The sequence below is a fragment of the Pocillopora verrucosa genome, chromosome 13 (genome assembly GCF_036669915.1).
Source record: "Pocillopora verrucosa isolate sample1 chromosome 13, ASM3666991v2, whole genome shotgun sequence".
NCBI classification, from domain to species: Eukaryota; Metazoa; Cnidaria; class Anthozoa; order Scleractinia; family Pocilloporidae; genus Pocillopora; species Pocillopora verrucosa.
In genome coordinates, this window is record NC_089324.1 from 3,221,084 (window position 1) to 3,240,638 (window position 19,555).

A 19,555-nucleotide genomic window follows, 5' to 3' on the forward strand; every position below is an offset into this window, starting at 1 on the left:
GATCTCTCGCGCGAGCCAAATGAAACTTCCCATAGTACACGCGAGTTAGTCGTGTGGTACTCGATCCTTTCGTAACACTCGCACGTCTGTGCAAAAGGTTTCAACTTCTGTTTTAAATTTTGCGCCATTCTTTTCTAATCATAGTGGCTATTTCAAATTTTGAAATTGAGAGTTTCCTTTACCGGGTCTTACTCTCAGTCGATAAATTTGTTTCCACGACTGAGGCACAGAAGGTCTCGAAAAAGTCGGTGATTTCTATACAATGTCAGGAGCCCATTACTTGGAGCGTTCAACTCCTATACTGAGCCTATGTTGCGGCATTTTCACAGAAATGGGCTCCTGACAACGTATATTCCCTCGATGCACACCTTTCGATAAATGAAAAATCCATACTGCAACAATTACAAACCGCACAACTTCGTTTTTCGTCTGGCATTTCAAACTATTAAACAATAAATACGGCATGAGAGACCATGCGTTAAAGCATTGTCTATTAAATTAATTTAATCAATTTTAGACTAAATAACGAGAGATGTCGGTAGGCACAGTCGGCTTTTGATGAAATTTTTCAAAAGGAGTTGTGCGCCTTACAGAAGAGTCATCAGGTTGAAGATCGAATCCTTGGCTACCGGAAAAGACACTTGTTACAAACGGCCAGGTTGTATGTTACAAGATATCGATTCTTATCGATTAATCTGTAATTAGTGTTATGAGGTACTAATGGATCCCGTGACTTTGAAAGGCGTGCATGTTCTGCGGCATGTTTTAAGGAACCTAGAATGATTATATAACTCCCGTCATGCAAACAAGGTAGCAAAGAATCAATTTGTGATATTCAAGAGTCACTTCATCGTATCAAACTGATTCACCCTCACTTTTAGATAACGACTTGGAAATTACCAAACACGTATATTTGCAAAATTGGCAGTTAAAAAAGCTTGGCCCAGCACTCATGAATAACAAATGATGTTCACAATTTGCCCAAAACAACAATAATTGCCAAGGTAATCGAACTCAGTGCTCTAAGTAGTCTAAGTAAAAATGCTTAATTTGTTTTCAAACGCGACCACTGCTAACACATAGAGGTTTGCTACTTTAAAGGTCATATTCTGTGTAGATAAAAAGCTAAGCGTCCAATACGAAATATCAAGTTTCTATGTCAATCTTCGCGGGGTCAGTATAAAGACAAAATTAGTTTGATGATCACAAAGAGCTGATTGTTTGGCGATTACTGAATCGCTTAGAGCTAAGTGCAGATGGCCATGGTTTTGAAAAGTTGTCAATTGTATTCTTAACTGCGCAAGAGAGGCTGCAAGGATGGTTATCGAAAAAGACGTTATATTTATGTAGGGATCGCCGCATGGCTAAATGATGGTGACAAAGCCTTTCGATTTTGTACTACACTCAGCAACGAACAGGCAGTGCAAAAAACTTTCAAGAATGACTAAATGCTTGCTGAACAATCGAAGTAGTCTTTGTAACTGTTGGCAACAGTTTGTGTCAACCATTATTTCAAGTTTCACCACGAATAGTTAAGGGCATAGCATCGGGGTATAGAAGTGTTTGCATTTTAAAAGTACTAAATCTATTGATAGGGCTATCATTCGATCAGCCCTTGCAGTCGGTCAGTAAGTGTCAGTTGGCTTTTGCGGTTTAGTGGTACGGTTTTTTAAGCGAGTCAAATATTTGTGATATGAGAATGAACCTTGGTGACGTTAAATATTGTCTTTAAAAAATGTGGCTAAATGAACAATATCTATGCGAATCTACCCTTCCTCTCCAAGAGAGCCCATGATGTAGAAATCCTTGACATAACCTTTTAAGTAAATTTAGGGTTATCTATGTGTAAATTATGAATCAAAAACAAAACAAAATGTAGTTGGGATGATAATTATTAAGTTATGACGACAATAACTCCTTTGTCTTGTTATTACTAAACTGGAAAACTGCGCTTGCTGCAGTGGAGCTTGTTAGATTCTTGATAATCAAGTTCTTGACCTTGGTAACTGTTCTGACTCGTCAAATTACTCGGTATATATAAACTGGAAAATTACACTTGCTGCGCGCGGTAGAACTCGTTGGATTCTTGCGGGTTTTGGGATCTGAAGACCAGTCTAACGAGACGGCAGAAAATAAACATAAACTACCCCTGGATTAAAGTTTGATACAATCAGAACTTAATTTTACGACACAGAGTAATGAATTTACCCATCAATTGGAGAGCAAACTGCGATGAACAGGTTACAAAGCACTGACCCTCTTTTTTCCGCTCTGCCCTTCTATCGCACATCGTTACTTAGTAAACCTAAACGCCTTGAAGATAGCAACGGAAACCTTGCAAAAAGCCGAATATCAGCAAACGTTACCAACGCATTAGGTGGTTTTGCGTTCTTTATACAGTTTTTTGTGCGCCAGGTGATAGCTTTCCTCTGTCCTAAGCTCCTCACGGTCTCGCCGGTCATCAATTTAACGTGCGCAAAACCGCTAGTTACACAAGCTACAACAAAGGTTGTGTAATCTTTCGATTACTAATGCTAAGCTTCTCCTGGCTTTAGATGATTTAAACGTAATTCTAAGCATTGTCCATTATATCTATGTTGGTTGTACTTGTAAATGCAAAAACTTCTGACTTGGAACCTGAGAGTGGTTCTCAAAATACGGCATTACAGATGGACACGTAGTCCAAAACAGGAGCGGCTGTTCAATTTTATGAGTAATAGAAGATACATCAGCGAATTCCTTGACCACATTTTGTTCACGGTTGCTGCAGCCAACTTTACAAGAGTACAAAAGCATTATTTAAGATTAATAACCACTGCTATGCTTATCAATCAACACCCTCGATTTTAATAACTGAATATCTATTTATAAAGTAGATGACTCAGCTAATTGACGGAATGAGTCAGCATGGATGTTCTTTGTGTGAAATTTTTGTTGTTTTGCAAACCATCAATTATCCTTTATCTAACCAATTCGTTCGCCGTTAGCACCTGAGTCGAGCCAATGATTTATTCTTTGGAAAAAAAAATACGACTCCACATGTGATAATATGTATATATTATAATATGTTTAGATACGCTCTTATATTGAAAATACCCCTCCAAGATTTGACGACCTTACTAATATCATTAGGTATTGTCTGTCATTTACGTCAAACCGAGAAAAGTAAAGCCGTACCTCGAATGGGTCTTTATATTCCCTAATTCATCGGCGAAATTTTTGCGTCAGATAAATGCTTTATCTTCCGGAAAGATTGATTTTGTCTATACACAGTTTATATTAATGAATATTTCAGTAAGTTTCTTATTGAAATACAAAACTTTTGACTGGTTGAATTCTTTTCTGTGGTTATATACCAACGAATTATTTAGGTGAAGAATCCATACTCGATATAATCATTGGAAGGAGGCCCTTAACTTGATCCACAATAAAACCTTTGGGAAACAAAATTTCGCCATAAAACGACAAAGAGGCAATTTTAGTGTCTTACTTCTTTGAATGCGCAAGAAATTGTGGGATCTTAAGGTCAAACTACAAAAGAATATATTTGGCTCATTGCAATTAAAAGCGAGTTAAGGAATTGCTCGCGGCAAATTAACAAACACTTGTTTCCTCTAAAAATCATTAATCCTTCAAAAACATGTACAAAATCAAGATAATGTGGATTTCCCTTGATAAAAGCTAACTTGATAAACATGCGGTCTAATTTCACGTTAAGCATTTTTTCTATCCTCTATTGCATAGTTATGCTCAAGTCGTCAAGGGTCGATGAATAAAACGAATGAAACTCTTGATAAATTTTCGTAATAAGTACTGTTTTGTTATCTTTGTTTTTTTCACTTCACCATTTACCATTTTTCATTTGTGTAAAGGTCCTCAAGGGTCGAGTTATGAAACAGATTTAATTCTCTATAAATGAATATTCATTATGTGCACTATTTGATAAACACCGATCTCTAATCCATAATGCTAAGAACCTCTTAATTCAACTGACGTGCGTTTGAATTGCAAGTTCTATGGCTGGTTTCCGGGAAAGTTGATCGAGAGTTTTTGAAATGATACCACCAGTTTGATAGAATCAAATTGCTTGGTACGCGATTTATCATAAAAAAAAAACACGGTACGTTCTGGCTCTTTTAGGTTAAAATAGAGTTAAGCAAGTTGGTTCAGACAAACTGCTAAAACTAAAATCTGGAAACAAACTTTCAAAGATGTAATTCTATTGACAAAACCTACTTATATAAAATATTGTTATTATTCGATGTTACCTCTTATTTTTTCACTTATCAGTATAAATAGTCATGTTGCGGTTGTCAGGGTTGAACTGTAAACCAATTAAAATATCGATAAAATCTTAATGTTACCATTTTTTCTGTCCATTTATACGCAGTCATGTTTGATTCGTTAAGGGAAGATCTATTAAATTAATTACGTGGGCTGATTAACATAGAAGTTGACTCTTGAATAATCTTTTCATTTTTTGAAATGCGTTTAATGGTACATTTTATGGTAGGTTTCCGGTGAAGTTGATCGAGAATTTATAAAATGTTGCAACCAATAAGATAATATCGACGCCCTTAGCAATCGGTTTATCTCAAGCGGCTGCATCAAGGGCATGCGAAGGGCGGGGTTGGGTTGCAATTTATCGACTGTTGACTAAAGATGGCCCTTAGGTTATAACACTTCAATAGAAAAGGAACTTGGGATTCATACCATCTGAAGATTTTGGTTTATCGAACTTCACACTTTCAAGATCTAACTAGATTCTCCCTCCAGCTACTAAGTATTTCCTTGTAAACTACTGAGGAGAAACTAGTTCTTCATCAAGATAAGATGTAACTGAATTAAAAAGCTCGGTTTTTTTTTCTCTTCACCAGTTACTGTATAAAGTATTAACATCGTATAAATGTGCTTTTATACAGCAACTCCACAAGAAGTATCAGTATGGGTTGTGATGCTGCACAAACGCCTGTTGACTCAAACTGATGATAAAATTTATTGCATGGCTAGCCGTGCGTATATCACGGTCGACAAACAAAATACTAAAGCACACTTTTGCTTTGCCGACTGTGCACCATAGCGTGCTCCTCCGTGACTTTTAATTAGTGTTTACTTTTACAAGAATTACAAGGGTTTTAGCATCAAATTGTTGCGTTTACAGGGCTGTAGATGCAATCAGCTCCAACCGATCAGGATGGATTGCGGAAAAGACGAGGATCGAAAAAAACCAGGTATTTTCACGAGTAAGGATATAATTTAACCGTACAATCCTAAGCTCACAGAAGAAGCAGAGTGAAGTTTTCAAACCTTTAAACAGTTTAGAGGGCTTTATAAGGGCGGTTATTATTTCTCGAGAGCGTTTGACAAGGAAAATTTTGAAGTCTAGTTCGAGGTCAGACCCTCGGATTTTGCGGTGAAATGCTCTACCAACTAAATGTGGTAGCTATGTTATTTAAGTCTTGAAGTGTCTCGTAAGGTCGCCTTTCAGTTTAAGACCAAGCTACAGTTTGTAGGCCAGAGTCAATCACTTTCTTGAAGGCATTACAAACATCGCGTTATTCAAATGAATCTATAGTTAAGTCCCGCTTACGATGAGGTAAGCATCATATCTACAAAAAGAACAGAAGAGTTGAGAGGGACCCATGGGAACAGAATTCCCTTGGTCAAGTCAGGACATTTTAAATAGATTCTACTATGGTTTAGTTACCTCCATTTATATCGCACTTTAGATAAAAGTGTGCGTTTACAATCTCTCTGATCTTTCCGCAAAGCAAACTAGTTCAGAGTTGTTGATCGAGACAAAATATCAGTGAGAAAGGAAGCCTCAAATTTCTCCTTTCTGGTCCTACTTTAATTGAAAAATACAGTTTCACCGGACACAAACAAGAGCCTAAACACAGAGAAATTTGAGTGAATCATCTATTGCGTTCCCAGCAATTTGTTTGCTCGTTTAGTAAGCTTAATTATGCTGATAATGAATCAATTTAGAGTAAACTAGCTTCCTGTTTTTATCAGCCTTGAGAGACAACGGTTTTACGAAACAGTCTTCATGAACTAAAGATCAAAAGATAGCGCTGTAACTTTCATCCATAAAGTAGTTTTCCATGTTCATCAAATTCTACTCCAGATTTTTGCCGTGAATCACATTTATGTGCTTCAAGAAAAACGATAGACAGCATTTAAAAAGGTTTAGCAGACCAAAGCAGATTTGATTTCAATTTGACAACAACTTCACCTGTTTTCCATGATGCAAAAATAGAATTGCTAGGCCAGAATTTTTATCTATTCGATCTCAAGTTTGAAGAATGAAAAGAGAGTAAGCCACTCGCGTTATGATCGTCAACACGTTTGGTAAATCATTCGTTTGTGATTTATAAATAACCAAAAGGTCATACCGTGTGGTTAAATCATACCCTTGAAAATGACAGTTGTCGGTAGCAGTTATCAATAAACAGTAGAGTTTATGTTAGCGGGCATAAATATGTCTTGGACCTGACACAGAGTCATTTTAGCCCGAGCCGTTTGGCGAGGATTAAAATGAAAGAGGTGAAAGAATACCATAGACGTTGCTCTACAGAAATGTCTCAACTAATTATGTCCGGGAGTTTAGGGCGAGCTGTATTTTCATTGCACTGTACAATTTTTTCTAATTTTTAAGTCAGTGGATTAACCGTAAATGTTTAACCATTCAAATCGCACTTTCTATCGGTTTACCGGCGTAATAAGCCTCTTAGTCGAGAAAATTTTGTAATTCGCGAACCGGAGGGCGAGTGATTTGCAAACTTTTCGAGTGTTTTCCCAAAATCCTAAATGGGTTATTACGCCGGAAACCGTTAGAGGGTGCGGTTTCTTGCTTTTGTGAAATGACTTCAAGGTTATTAGTTCAATAAACGATATGTTTTTGACCAATCGGGCTGCTCGTAGTATCTAAGAAATTTCATAATTAGTTGCACAAGTCTTTCTTTCTTTTAAGTCTGTGGATGGAAAACCTATAGTGTTGTTTGACCATTTGAAAAATGCCATCGAGCAGATCTTTCATGCAGTAATGTACTTGAAGTTCAGTTTATTTGTTCAGAGTGGATCTCAATTAGGCGTGAAATCTTTTAGCAAATAATTAGATCGCCCATTCCTACTAGCTTATTCTCATCGATTTGTTTATCCCAAGCTATAACTATAAATATATATTTACTCTATAATTTTGTAACTTTAAGCATGAGTAACTATGTATGCGTAGTGCAATTTCTTAAGAGCAAGAGAGTCTATAGCATGACACTTAGCGATTTTGTTTGTCTCAATTTCATTTTTTTTTATGTAGTATTTAACGGGATATTTTTACTCTTATAAAAAAATGTCGTGATAACCGCAAATCATGTTCCGTTGCAACCTTCTTGTAATTACTTAATAAAATGCGCGCAATGCGAAGAATTTTAATTCAAATGAAATCCTTTCCATCGTTCAGCCCATCAAACAACCAACTTAAACCACCCAGGCATTTGAGGTTGCTCTTCAAACTCTTGAGTTTTATCTCGTTCAAACTTTATAAGAATAAATACAGACGGAACTGATCACCTCGATACGGGTGACTAGAATGACGTCATCTGGTGCGTGTGGTGGCAGTTCGAGGCCATAGGTTACGTTAGCGAATGGTACACAAACACGGCGATCGCTTGTTTGCTTAAAGTTACGAAAGAATATATGAGTAGGGTGCTCTTTATTTGACAGGATTTGGAACAGCTGTGATTTTAAACGTGATTTAACAATGTGTATTAATAATAAACATATTATTGAAGCATTCATGAAACATGCTGTATCATGGCAATTCCAAGCCTACCCGAGGCAAATCAAACAATCAAAAATACGGCAGATCAACAAATATACGGACGTCTTTTTTCGGCCAATTAAACAAAAGGCTTTGTTCTTTTGTTCGAAGCTGTCAAGCCGATTAAGAAATCATTCAAAGTTCCTTTCAAAAGGTGCAGATTTTGAATTCTTAATTGTACCCGACAGAACCGTTCAAGGGATCAGTGGAGATTACGCGTAGGGCTAGAACACGGAACAAACTTTCTTGATCTCGTGAGCTGCAAGAGATCTTTTGTTTTGACAAAGGCTAAGAATATCTGTATATAAAAGAACGCGTGACTCTCAGTTTGTTAAGAAACGACTGGCGCTGCAAGTGAAAAGTTCAAGTTTTCAGGATTGTAATTTGCGATATTAAGACTTGAAGCGAACTCTCGTAACGATGTTCTCGCAAAAAGGACTTCAGAGACATCCAGTAAATAAGTGGAATGAGCGAGATGTCTGCAGATGGCTGAAGAAAAGAGGGTTGGGAAAACTTTGGAGAAATTTCCATGGTAGGCATATAGATGTTTGTATGAACTGCGCGACTTCTTCGCCTCACTTAACTTAAGACAAATAAGTTCACGAGGAAATTAACTTTTGCAGGTAAACCACTGTACTCTAAAGGATTGACTTTTTAATTTTGTTTTTCTTATTAAAGATAAAAAGATTGATGGCAAAGTTTTACTACAAATCACAAGTCAATATCTTGGTAAGTATACATTATAGGGTTGGACCATTCATTTTAAAATGATCTTAGTAGTCACATATCACTCGCGCAAAACAGGGCAGCTTTTTTCTGTAACAGAACTTTCCTACATTAAATAGTGTGAACAACGATATATTCGGCCAATTTTTTTTCAAGCCCAATCGGCCGGTCAAAGACCTTAAACCCGGTCATCAACAAATCGCTAGGAAGCCGTCACAGCTTGTAAAATTCATAATTATTTATGTAATCTGAAAACGTGCGTCTCTGAATACTACCAACACACAGAAAACCATTCATCTGAATCCATTTAAACACACGCGATTCGTGTCGCAGAATATCTAGTTAATCCTAGCACGCTAAAACTTTCTATAAATAAACTCAGCAGCTATCACTTTCATGTATTTTGGTGGAATATGTTTTGTTTTTCTTTAAGAAGTGATCAGATGACGCGCATAGGCATATAATCGCATGTCTGGCAAAGTTTCATATTATTTCACGCTACAACTAAAGAACAAGTCTCACTACGTGCAATATTTTTCCATGTAACCGATCGTTCGATCATTGTCCGACTGTTTTACCAAAACCCTTCATATGTGTACAAGCAGATTGACATATTAAGATTCCTGGTATTGTTAGACACTAAGTCACGTACAGGATATAATTTCAAAATATTTTGTCAGCAAACCTAACTCAGGAAATTAAGGGTGACGTAATGCGTACGGCAAACAACCCTTCCCGGTTACGCAACAGAGTCACGTGTTGAATTAGCGGTCTTCATCAAACTCATATGCGTTATTGATCGAGTGTTCGAAAGTGTATATCAACCAATAAGATATTGGCTGAGCTTATTTTTGGAACCATCCTTTTGGCAAAATTGTGGACCGCAATGAAACTGAGGTCCTTAGAAACGGTAATGACTATGACAAAAAAAGGTCCCCAACTTTCTCGAACTTAAGCTTGGATAATGAAGGATTCGAAGCGAGCATTTAATTCGAAATGAAAGATACTACCCCATAACGTGACTCATTCAATTAAACGACACGATCCACACGAACTCACCTGTGCATCGCGAGACAAACTAGTCAATTTGTAAGTACTTTAGTGAAAGTAAATTCAACACGATGAAAGACCACCATTATTTTTTCATGATTTCAAAGCGAACAGTATAGGTCGATCTTGCTTGCACTTGATCAGTTAACCAATAACACACTTCTTCGTGTAATCTTGCTTGTAGAGCCAGCCTAAAAAGGTCTTACTTGCTAAACGGCAAGTACGGTAAATTCACATTTGAAATACTGAACTCTCTCATTCAAATCAACTTTTTAAATGTGGTAAACCATAGAACTACACTTGTGAAAGCTTGCAGAGGACAGTTAATCAAAATCGACCGACATTCGTTATTTTCACCATCGGGGTTTTTCAAATTTAACTGCTCTCCGTTGCATGGCCGATTAGCACTTGTTGGACGTATTTCAGCGCATTTTGCTCCAGGACTTTCGTTCACTAGCCCAGTCTTGGTTAAAAAGATGAAATAATCTTCAATTGTGCTTACAGTTAGAGTTGCGTGTAACTCTACCTGTAAAAAGAACAATGCATATTACCATTCTGATACGTTTGACTACCAATGAAAAGCGAAGGCGAGTGTTTGTGAACTTTTGCTTATAACAAAAGACAGGCCAATTAGTTTAACGAGGGGTAAACCCTGTAGAGACCCGGGTAGGGGAAGGCTGCGTAAAAACAACCCGTGGGGTTTTAATCTCCCCCTATAACCTTTTATTTGTTTCGCTCTTTTTAAAATTTGTTTCTACGACGCAATAGCGCACCATCGTTCTCTCAAAATGACTTTTATTCACTTATCTTAAGTTAAACGAATATGTTTTTTTTTCTCCTTTCTTTTTTTCTTTTCTTTTCTTTTTTTTTTTTTTTGAACAATTTTGGGTTTAATGTTAAAAGGGACATTTTTTCGAATAAACAATGTTCAGTTATCTATTTTTCCTTTTCCTCTGTTATATTTCAACAAGAAAAGCACTGAACGAAAAAAGATTTACATTCTTTATGTATTTAGAAACTGTAACAATGTAGCGTTGAACTGTGTCTCCTTGTCAAAGGGGCAAACAGGATAATCGGAGTCATATGACAATTGGCTGAGTCCTCTCTCAAAAATTAGATTATCATAGGTCGGTTATACTTGATTGCGAAAAAAGGGACAAAATGGTTTAAATATTTTTTTTTGCCCAGATCACATTATGTTTTCCTGAAGTTTAAGCCTTCTTTTTCATGTCGTGTTTTATTAGGTGATCGATATTTGAAACTGAACACCACTAATCCTACTTATTGACTGACAGGTTCACTAGATTCCGTGACTTATTTGACGCTCGAATGTCTGAAACAAACAAAATGTTTGAAACATTAAAATCACACGGAATTTACCTCAAGAAAATAACCGAGTTTTTAAAAATCTTCGTATGATTCCCCGTACAAAAACGCGACAGAATCTTCCATCGTTTGTTGGGCGTTCGGATTAGCGTGCTAATCCCCAAACAAACCGCTAAATGTTTTTAAACGCACTGTTGAGCCTGGCAAAATTGTCAAATACTTTACACCTTGGACGGAAGCCATTTGAGTGCAAAAGTCGCGTACCTGCTCTGTTAAAACTCAAGTCACCGAATACAGATCATATATTATCGTTTTAAATCTGGTTATGGCGTTGCCCACACCACATGTCTGCATAAATTCCTTTGCCATCAATTATCTCGATGATTAGTGTTCTCTCTCGAGACAGATTACCGACCGGATTCTATTACAAATATTTCTAGTATCTTAGCAGCAAAAAGATCTGCGACCAAGTCGCTTGTGTATGATCATCTTCTCCCGGATAAAACATGAGTGTTTTCTTCTCTGACTATGGAGTTACGAAAGGTAAGAAATCTTGGGTCCATAATCTTGCCCTGTACCGACTAAAAGTTTTCATTTCCGAATGCTACTTAACACATCGAAATGTACTGAGGTATTTTCCGGCCCATACACTATTGTTTAAAACGATCTCATTGTGGGAGTTTTTTCGCGTTGTAAAACCATTCACACGAATTTTCTTGCTTTGACTTGCCGTGGGTTTTTCAGACTATATAGTTAAGAGTAAACAATTGTTGATTTCTGGTCGGAGGAAAGGCACATCGTTACGACGATCAGGAGTACTTTAAACGTGCGTGTGATCCTAGCTTGGTGTTCCAATGTATTTCAGTTTCAGTGCTACATTTTAGACCGCTTGTGAAGATGACTTATACATCGAAAATAAAGGGTTATAAGGAATGGCTATCACACACGCGCTTCGCCTTACTAGGTTACTGTCGAAAAATTAGCATATTTATCCTCATCTCACAACGAGGCCTTGATATCATTCCTCGGATCAAATAATTTCAAAATGCCTTCAGTCTTATCCGACAGTAAATACTCGGCTGAGTTAATTTATTATGTCTTCAGTCTTCCCCGACAGTAAACACCCAGCTGAGTTAATTTCTTTTGCCTTGTCTCCGTAGTTTTTCATAGGCATTCGATACGTCAAATCAAATTAATGAACTACGTTCTCGTTGAGGGATTTTCTAATTTTAAAGATTAAAGTAAAATGCCGAAGAAATAATACTTAGGCTGCCTTAGACATGAGCTTGATTCGCTTGGTAACCTCCTTCGGGCGATAGTTGAGAATCATTGCAGTGTCTGCTAAAACTCTGCCAAAATAAATAACATTTTTATGAAGGTGCCAGGTTCTCAGAATAAATTAATAGCGAAATAGAGCTGCGTGAGTTTAACCTGATTAGACAGATCCTTGAGATGCCGACCACAAAAAGTAATGTGTCAACAGCTTCCGTCCATCTTTTAAGGATCCTTATTTACACATTATCATACTTTTTGGTCGAAGGATTAAGATATTTGCCTGCGTAGCGATCAGAAAGTTGGGCGAAGAGACAAAGCGAACACACGCGGTGTCCCTTTCATCCATGCGTGCGTGGCTCCCTTGCACGCGCGCACATTTCTAATACGTGTAATGCTGGAGATGAAGCCAGCGTTCAGTACTTCATTCAATACGCAGAACACATGTGAAAAAAAAAAAACGGTATTCGTTATGTGTCGTTTAATTAAAGACATTTTCTAACTGATCTTTTGAAACACGGGTAAGGTTATGGCGCGCGTGGAACAAACAAGCTTGTCGAGGAAACAGCCTTCCTCATTAGCACTTGGGAAAGAGAAAGTTTTGATTTTCATTTCTTAAATATCTTATTGCATTTCCAGATCGCCTCGGAGTATCAAACCCAACATCACGTGATAAGCTTTTAACAGCTGTTCACGAACTCAAGTTGTTTGGGGGCTCTATTCCAGATGAGAGAATGTTTCGCGGTCCACGGCCCAAAAGGAGGTCCCTTCCAGCCCTGCCTGTAGGCATGCAAGAAATTTTACTAAAGGGAGCGTTGTCCGATTCGACAGAGAAAGGTAACTCAGCAGTTAGTATAGTTGATTGATGTCTGGAAAGCGAGCCTGGTTTAGGAGTTTGCTCAAGCACTGAGCAATGGGGTGACGGGTCTTTCTGCTATGTTCATGGGCAAGGCAGTTTGTTTTTATTCTGAATTTCTCCTGGGACTGACAAGAAACGAGTACCGGAAAATGTTGAGGAGACCTGGCGAAATGCTAGAGATATGACGGCAACGAACTTGCGTCATGTCACCCAAACAAAATTAAAGTTACAGTAGCCGAAATATGATCTGGCGGTGTGGGTCATCTAGTTTCTATAAAGATGTCACTTCTGTAGAAAAGCTCTTATTTTTTTAATTCCTTTTTCTGGCATTTGCTTCCAGGGGTTTCTAAGAGAGAACTCGTGGAGAGGAAAACACCGCAGAGGGTTCTTCAAGAACAGACTGAGGAGATGTTATCTGAGCCAGAGAAGGTGATTTACTACGTCATTGAGAACTAAATAGCACTGGGTTTTTAAGAAAGGTGGGAGACGCTTAGGCCTGGAGGCTAATGTACTGGACTCCAGCTCGAGGGGCCCGGGTTCGAGTGTCAGCCATGTTGCTGTGTTGTGGTGCTGAATAATACGCTTTGCTTTACAGTACCCCTTTTTATGGCCACCCATGAGCATAAATGATTATCCGTTAACTGTTAGTGAAACCTATTAAAATCCCGAGAGGTCACTTACAATGGATATTTTACTGTTTAGGGGGAGAAGCAGAATTTCTATTCCCTTCCTGCTTCCAACGGAAATAGACCATAATACTGATTGACCTATTTTGTGGAAGCAGACTCTCTGATAATAAAATTAAACTCTAAATTGATTTTTAGGGAACAGTGCAAGTGCGCACACCTGGACTAACCCCTGACAACGAAATTACAAACATCGAAATCACCAATCGGACAACAAGGTACGATATCTTTACAAACCGACGCATTTTAAGGTGGCTCTCACAATTTTTACTCCAGTGAATAAATATTGTTATTAAGATTTAATGCAAAATTTAAGGACTTTTCAGACAGGTTGTGTCGTTGCTATGGTTAACGTTTAATACATACCTTCTCAAAATTGGACATCCACTGGCAGAGGGTAGTGGCACCTACCCCATTGTAGCTCAAGTATTGTAAATTGTTTCGAGCCACCTTAAAATAAGCCACATAACAAACTCTGCTTCGTCTGCAAAATGTTACGCTGAGTTTTTGCTCATTCTGTGCAATTTTACGTTTGTTCCAGTAAGGAGCTAGTCCATATGCTGCTAGAGAAGTATCACGAGCTTTCAAAGGATCATAATCTGTTTTATATTGCGGTGGAGATTGAAATTCAGAAGAAAGGTATTTTTATTGACTGGTTAGATTGATTGACTGGCTAACTTCTGAATGACTGACTGTTTGCCGGACTGACTGACGGATCGACGACCTACTGATTCACTGCCTACCTTCCTGACTGACGGTTTGGAGCCCTCCCTGGATGTCTCACTGCTCGATTGGCTGACTGATAGACTGATAGACTGACTGACCTACTGACTGACTGATTGAGTGACCGACTGACCGACTACCTGACTAACTGACTGACTGATTAACAGACACACTGACGGACGAACCGACTGCCTAATTGACTGATCGTTTGAAGCCCTGACTGTCCGCCCGCTCGATTGCATGGCTGATGACTGACCGTTTGGGTGACAGTCCCACTGACTGTCAGACCGGCTGACTTACTAAATGCCTAGCTTACTGTCTAGCTAACCTACTAACAAACTGACTGACATACTGGGAGGCCAATCGACTGATTTGACTTGTCGTCTAACTGCTACGCTGTATGACTGTCTGACTGACCTCTAACCTTCTAACTGATCGACTAACTTAGCTACTTTAGGAGCTCGTGACTTCCTACTAATTGATTGATTGATTAATTGATGGACTAGCCGAGCGACCGATAGATTGATTGCCTTACCGCTTTTCTGACTGACTTACTGCTTCACAGACTGACTGACGGACAGGTAGCAGACTTTCTCATACAATAGTTTCTCTTTCCTTTGATTAGATTCTAGTCTCCCGATGTCACAGATGATGGTACTGGCTGACGATGCCCGTCCTTTGCAAATTCAATCCCGTCAACCAACAGGGGAGGCCAAGTAAGTCAACCACATCGAAGCCATTCTCCAAGGAAAGGTTACTCTACAGTCAAACTGCTGCATAGCATACAACTATTTTTAAATGTCAAAAAGACACAAGAGACGCATAGTACTGAAAATTTCCCAACAAAACCGAAACTATTGAGGGATATTACGAAAAGCCAAGAGTTATGAGTCATATGTTATGACGTCACTTAATCGTATCCACAACAAGATACGTGTAACCAAAACAATCGCGATTTGCCGTGCAGATCTACACGATAGAGTCACGCAAGACTGGTCATCTGTGACCATCATAGGAGGCAGTCACGCAACACACTCGCTTGAATGATTTTTATAAAATATCTATAGTTAGAGTTTGTCTTAGGAAAGCCTCACTCTTGGCTCGATTTAAGTAGCTTAAAGTGAAGTCTAACACCGTATTTTATTCTGCTGAATATCATATCTATTGCGACTTTTAGACGTACTTTCATTTTCAGTAAAACGTGATTAAGATATGGCTCAGTGATATGACTAATTTACAAACCCACAGGGAAAGATAAAAGCTTTATTACAAAGGGCGTTGTTTAAAATCATGTGCACGCCACGGGAGATTGTACTTACGTGAGTTGCATTTACCATATGCCATGACAAATATCATAAGTATCATGATTTCTGTTGAAGATTGTTAATATTGATACCTAAGCACAAGTCATCGTATGCAGGGGAAAAGCATAATTCATACACTTCACCCCCTCTTCATTTAAGTGAAGGGACCATCGGAAATCATTACTTAATTTTTTATCGTTTTTTGTTAAAAGATTTCATCTGAAGATGAGAAGCGGCGGACTGCTAAGAGTTCAAGCTGGAATTTTGAGCCCTGGGGTAAGTTTTTTTAAACTGAAACAGTCATTACGTAAAGGAAGTTAGCCGGCCTCTCTTTAAGTTTCTCACGTTCGTTCGAAAACAGTAAATAACATAATTATGCTGAATTATACTACTGGGCTTGAAGTACTTATTAGGGTTTGGGTTAACCACAAGCGATCGTTCATTACCTGTTTTAATTTACTATGTCAACCATCTCTTAGATCAACAGAATGAATTAAAATCAATTGAGTCGACTGTTATCATTATATTTTCAATCTATTTTGGACGAGATTTAAAAAAAACCATTCTTATTACATAAAGGATTATGATTTTATTACAATTCAAACACAGAACATGCAAGGGATAGATTTCTCTTTTCATCTTCATGAGAATAAAAATTCTCTGGTTGACATCATTGCAGTGTGGATAAAACTGTGCCTAAGACAGATATGGCGATGCGACCTTTGAAATCGCACAATTCTGTCCACAGCAAAAGCGAAGAAAGGTTTTTTTAATGAGCTTTATCGTGCCTCTCAGTCCCAACGTATTTATTGTTTTTTTTCTTCATTTCTTCTTCTAGGCAACCTACAAATGCGTGCAGATATCTCGGAAAACCAGAGCTGACGAGGTCGTAAAGATGATTTTGTCTAGCTATGGCAGCGATGCGCCGCCTGAGAAGTTTGTCCTAGTGGAAAGATTGTCAGATTCAGAAGGTAAACATTGCCGTAGAGGATCATGAAAATGCGTGCAAAATCTGCGCTCAAATAACTAGATATTTCTAAAAAACTATCTTTCTTTTAATGGTGGTCTTGCATGCTTTAAACAAGTTTTTTTACTTAATTTTTTCTTTCAGCTGGTCGTATCTTAGAGGCAGACGAGTGTCCATTAGAAGTACAGTCTCAGTGGGAGACTGGTGATCAGGGAACGTTCACTTTAACTCAAGCCGAGTTTGAGGTAATCATTGTTAACAGTTATAAAAGTTCTTCAAAACTTTCAATTTGCCAAAGAGAAATGTTTTGTTGTAAGCGTGGGACAACGAAAATAATCTTACCATTGATGGATAGTGTACTTTGCACCATCTAAAATCTGAGGACTCGAACCTCAGACCTTCGATGTAGTGGTCGTCGTCATAGTCTTATATGGTAGTGAAATTAATAAGCTCTTTCTTTTGTCCAGGGTGTCCTCCTTAGTGACGAAAAGAATCCACCAAATCAACAAGGATCTTCTAGTGACAGCGAAATGAACACCACAAGTGTTAGCGACCAAAAAACTACCTCGTCCGCTTCAGAAACAGAAGACAAGGAAAATATGGAAGAAGCGCGCAAGGGCCAAACTTCAATCGATGCGTTAGACTTACAGACTGTCAATCAAGTCAAGCGTAAAGTTTCGCAGATAGACAATTTGAGACACAAATTCCAGGAATACCAGGAATTCCATGGGAACCACAAGAAGACCACTCAATCGAGTTCAAATGAAGCATTAGTTCAAGAGCCTAAGAAACGCAAAGTTTCGCAGATTGATCTCTTCAGGAGCAAATTTCTAGCGTATTATGGTGGTAAAATGGAAGGGCCTGGCGATTTGGATCCGTTGAGTGAGATTGTGAAGGCCAGCGAAACTGCTGGCAAAAATGGACTAAAAAAGAAATCGTCTCCATCGCGATCCCCTTCGAGTGAACATTCTGATGGTGAAGAACTACCACGTTTCTCATCTTCACCTCCTCCATACCTCAGGGATAACAACAACAACAACAACAACAATAATAGTGATAGAAACAAAAGCAACAGCAGTAAAATTAACGACGCTTCACTTAAAGACTTGAAAATTAAGAACAACAGGAGGGATCCTGCTCCCGAGATATCACATCTACCACGTCTTAGTTTAGCAAGTGTTCTTCAACGCTGTAAACTCATGACTGTGATTCTCAACAGAGAAGCGGAGGAGTCTTGGGGCATAGAGCTAGTTCACGTCACTAAAACAGGGTCTTCGGTGAGCCCGAATGGTAATAACGAGAAAACCTGTGACGATGAGAAAGTAGTTTATGTTCAACATAATGGACCCGGACAGAACTCGATTATAAACGCGTCTTGCGCAGGCAATGTTGGTAATCAGTTGTCTGAGCCGACCTCACCCCTCTCCGAGAGCTCATCAGGTTCCAGCGAGCAGGAAATAGCGACCATTTTAGGAACAGAGGAACGATCAAGATCTGTGACAGAGAAGTCGAGTGAAGACATGCGCCATATTGTACACAAACAGAACATTCACAGAAGAATGGGAACCATAGTGAAACCTGCCTTAAGTCCCATTTCATCGAGGCCTTGTTCAGCATCTCAAATGCGACCCTCTAATCCCTTAACGCCAAGACCCTCTTCCGCACTTGCGCAATGGAAAAAGGAGGGCAGTCCTCAGCCTCGTCCTGGTGTGCGCATTGTGGCACTGACGGAGGGAGGGGTGGCGGAGAGAAGCAAAGAACTGGCTGTGGATGATTTGATTGTCGAGGTAAGGAAAAAAATAGATTTTCCTGACACCAGAATTTCATTTCTAATGCCTTTTCACCTGTATACTAACTCAGGTTCGTGATTGCTCCTCAGATAAATGGCCAGTTCGTGCTCAACTCTCCACTAGAACCTGTCATCGCTGCGATGAAAGAAGCTGATTCAGTTTCTCTTGTTGTGGCGAGATCCAAGCTCTCTGAAGTAAAACCGGAAGTAAGTATTCACTATATCTAAGTCAGATCAGCTATTGATAATCAGAGAACATTTCTATCGACTTTCATAAAAGCAATCATTACGTTGTCACAACGACCAGTCAGAACAAAGGAAAAAAATCACAACTTATTGACGATCCATCAACAATTCAGATCTAAGAAGTACTTGTAAACGACCTTTGCGCTGGAAAACCTGAGTGAGCTTGCTGCCAGATTAAGTCCAGTTTTTGATTCGTCAATAAGTTGGCTTGAGGGTTTTAGAACAATTACAGGGCGAAGAATGCGAGGCCAACGCAATCCCGTATTTCTTTTGATACTCACTGAAAATTGCTTGTCAAGAAACATACAGTAAGACGTACCTCTTGCATGGAAATTTACGACACGGATGGTCAATAAACGCTTTAATTATTAGTTTTCACATGATTTATCTATGAGCATACCCTATGTTACACCCTGGGTTAGTGATGCTGTTTTAACGAACCATTCTTTTCCTCTCCATTATTTCTTGCAGGAAAAAGACAATAAAACTGATTACAAAGACGATATCAAAGCCTTAACGCTACAGATACAGAATCTTGTGACTAGAGTCAGCGAGATGCAGAACGACTTGAAAAAGAAAGACGACAAAATAAAAACCCTGAAGAAAATGGTCAAGAAAAATAGCGGAGACGGAAAAGGGAAAATTTACGAGTCTGTTCAAGTACTTGTTTAGCAATCTGTGAAACGCATCTCACCACACGTGTCGAAAAGGGGGTGGGGGGCTACTTTGTATGGGCGTGGCAGGGGAAAGATCCAATACCAACTTCTCGCAAGCATTTAGGGCCATAT

General features: G+C 38.7%; 1 protein-coding gene across 3 annotated transcripts; it reads left to right on the forward strand.

The window, feature by feature from the left end:
• The first annotated feature begins 5,091 nt into the window (after nucleotides 1–5,091).
• On the forward strand, nucleotides 5,092–19,456 carry LOC131768413 (uncharacterized). Of its 3 annotated transcripts, none has more exons than XM_059084150.2 (13): nucleotides 5,092–5,231; nucleotides 8,498–8,548; nucleotides 12,833–13,030; nucleotides 13,393–13,481; nucleotides 13,877–13,956; nucleotides 14,280–14,377; nucleotides 15,087–15,177; nucleotides 15,978–16,041; nucleotides 16,604–16,736; nucleotides 16,877–16,977; nucleotides 17,200–18,519; nucleotides 18,612–18,728; nucleotides 19,239–19,456. In XM_059084150.2, exons 1-13 carry the CDS (start codon nucleotides 5,195–5,197, stop codon nucleotides 19,437–19,439), a joined length of 2,580 nt encoding a protein of 859 aa, XP_058940133.2. In that variant the 5' UTR covers nucleotides 5,092–5,194; the 3' UTR covers nucleotides 19,440–19,456. The 3 variants fall into 3 exon arrangements, with proteins under 3 accessions (XP_058940133.2, XP_058940132.2, XP_058940134.2); XM_059084149.2 differs by lacking the exon at nucleotides 5,092–5,231 and adding an exon at nucleotides 7,985–8,351; XM_059084151.2 differs by lacking the exons at nucleotides 5,092–5,231; nucleotides 8,498–8,548 and adding an exon at nucleotides 11,317–11,464.
• Nucleotides 19,457–19,555: the final 99 nt, after the last annotated feature.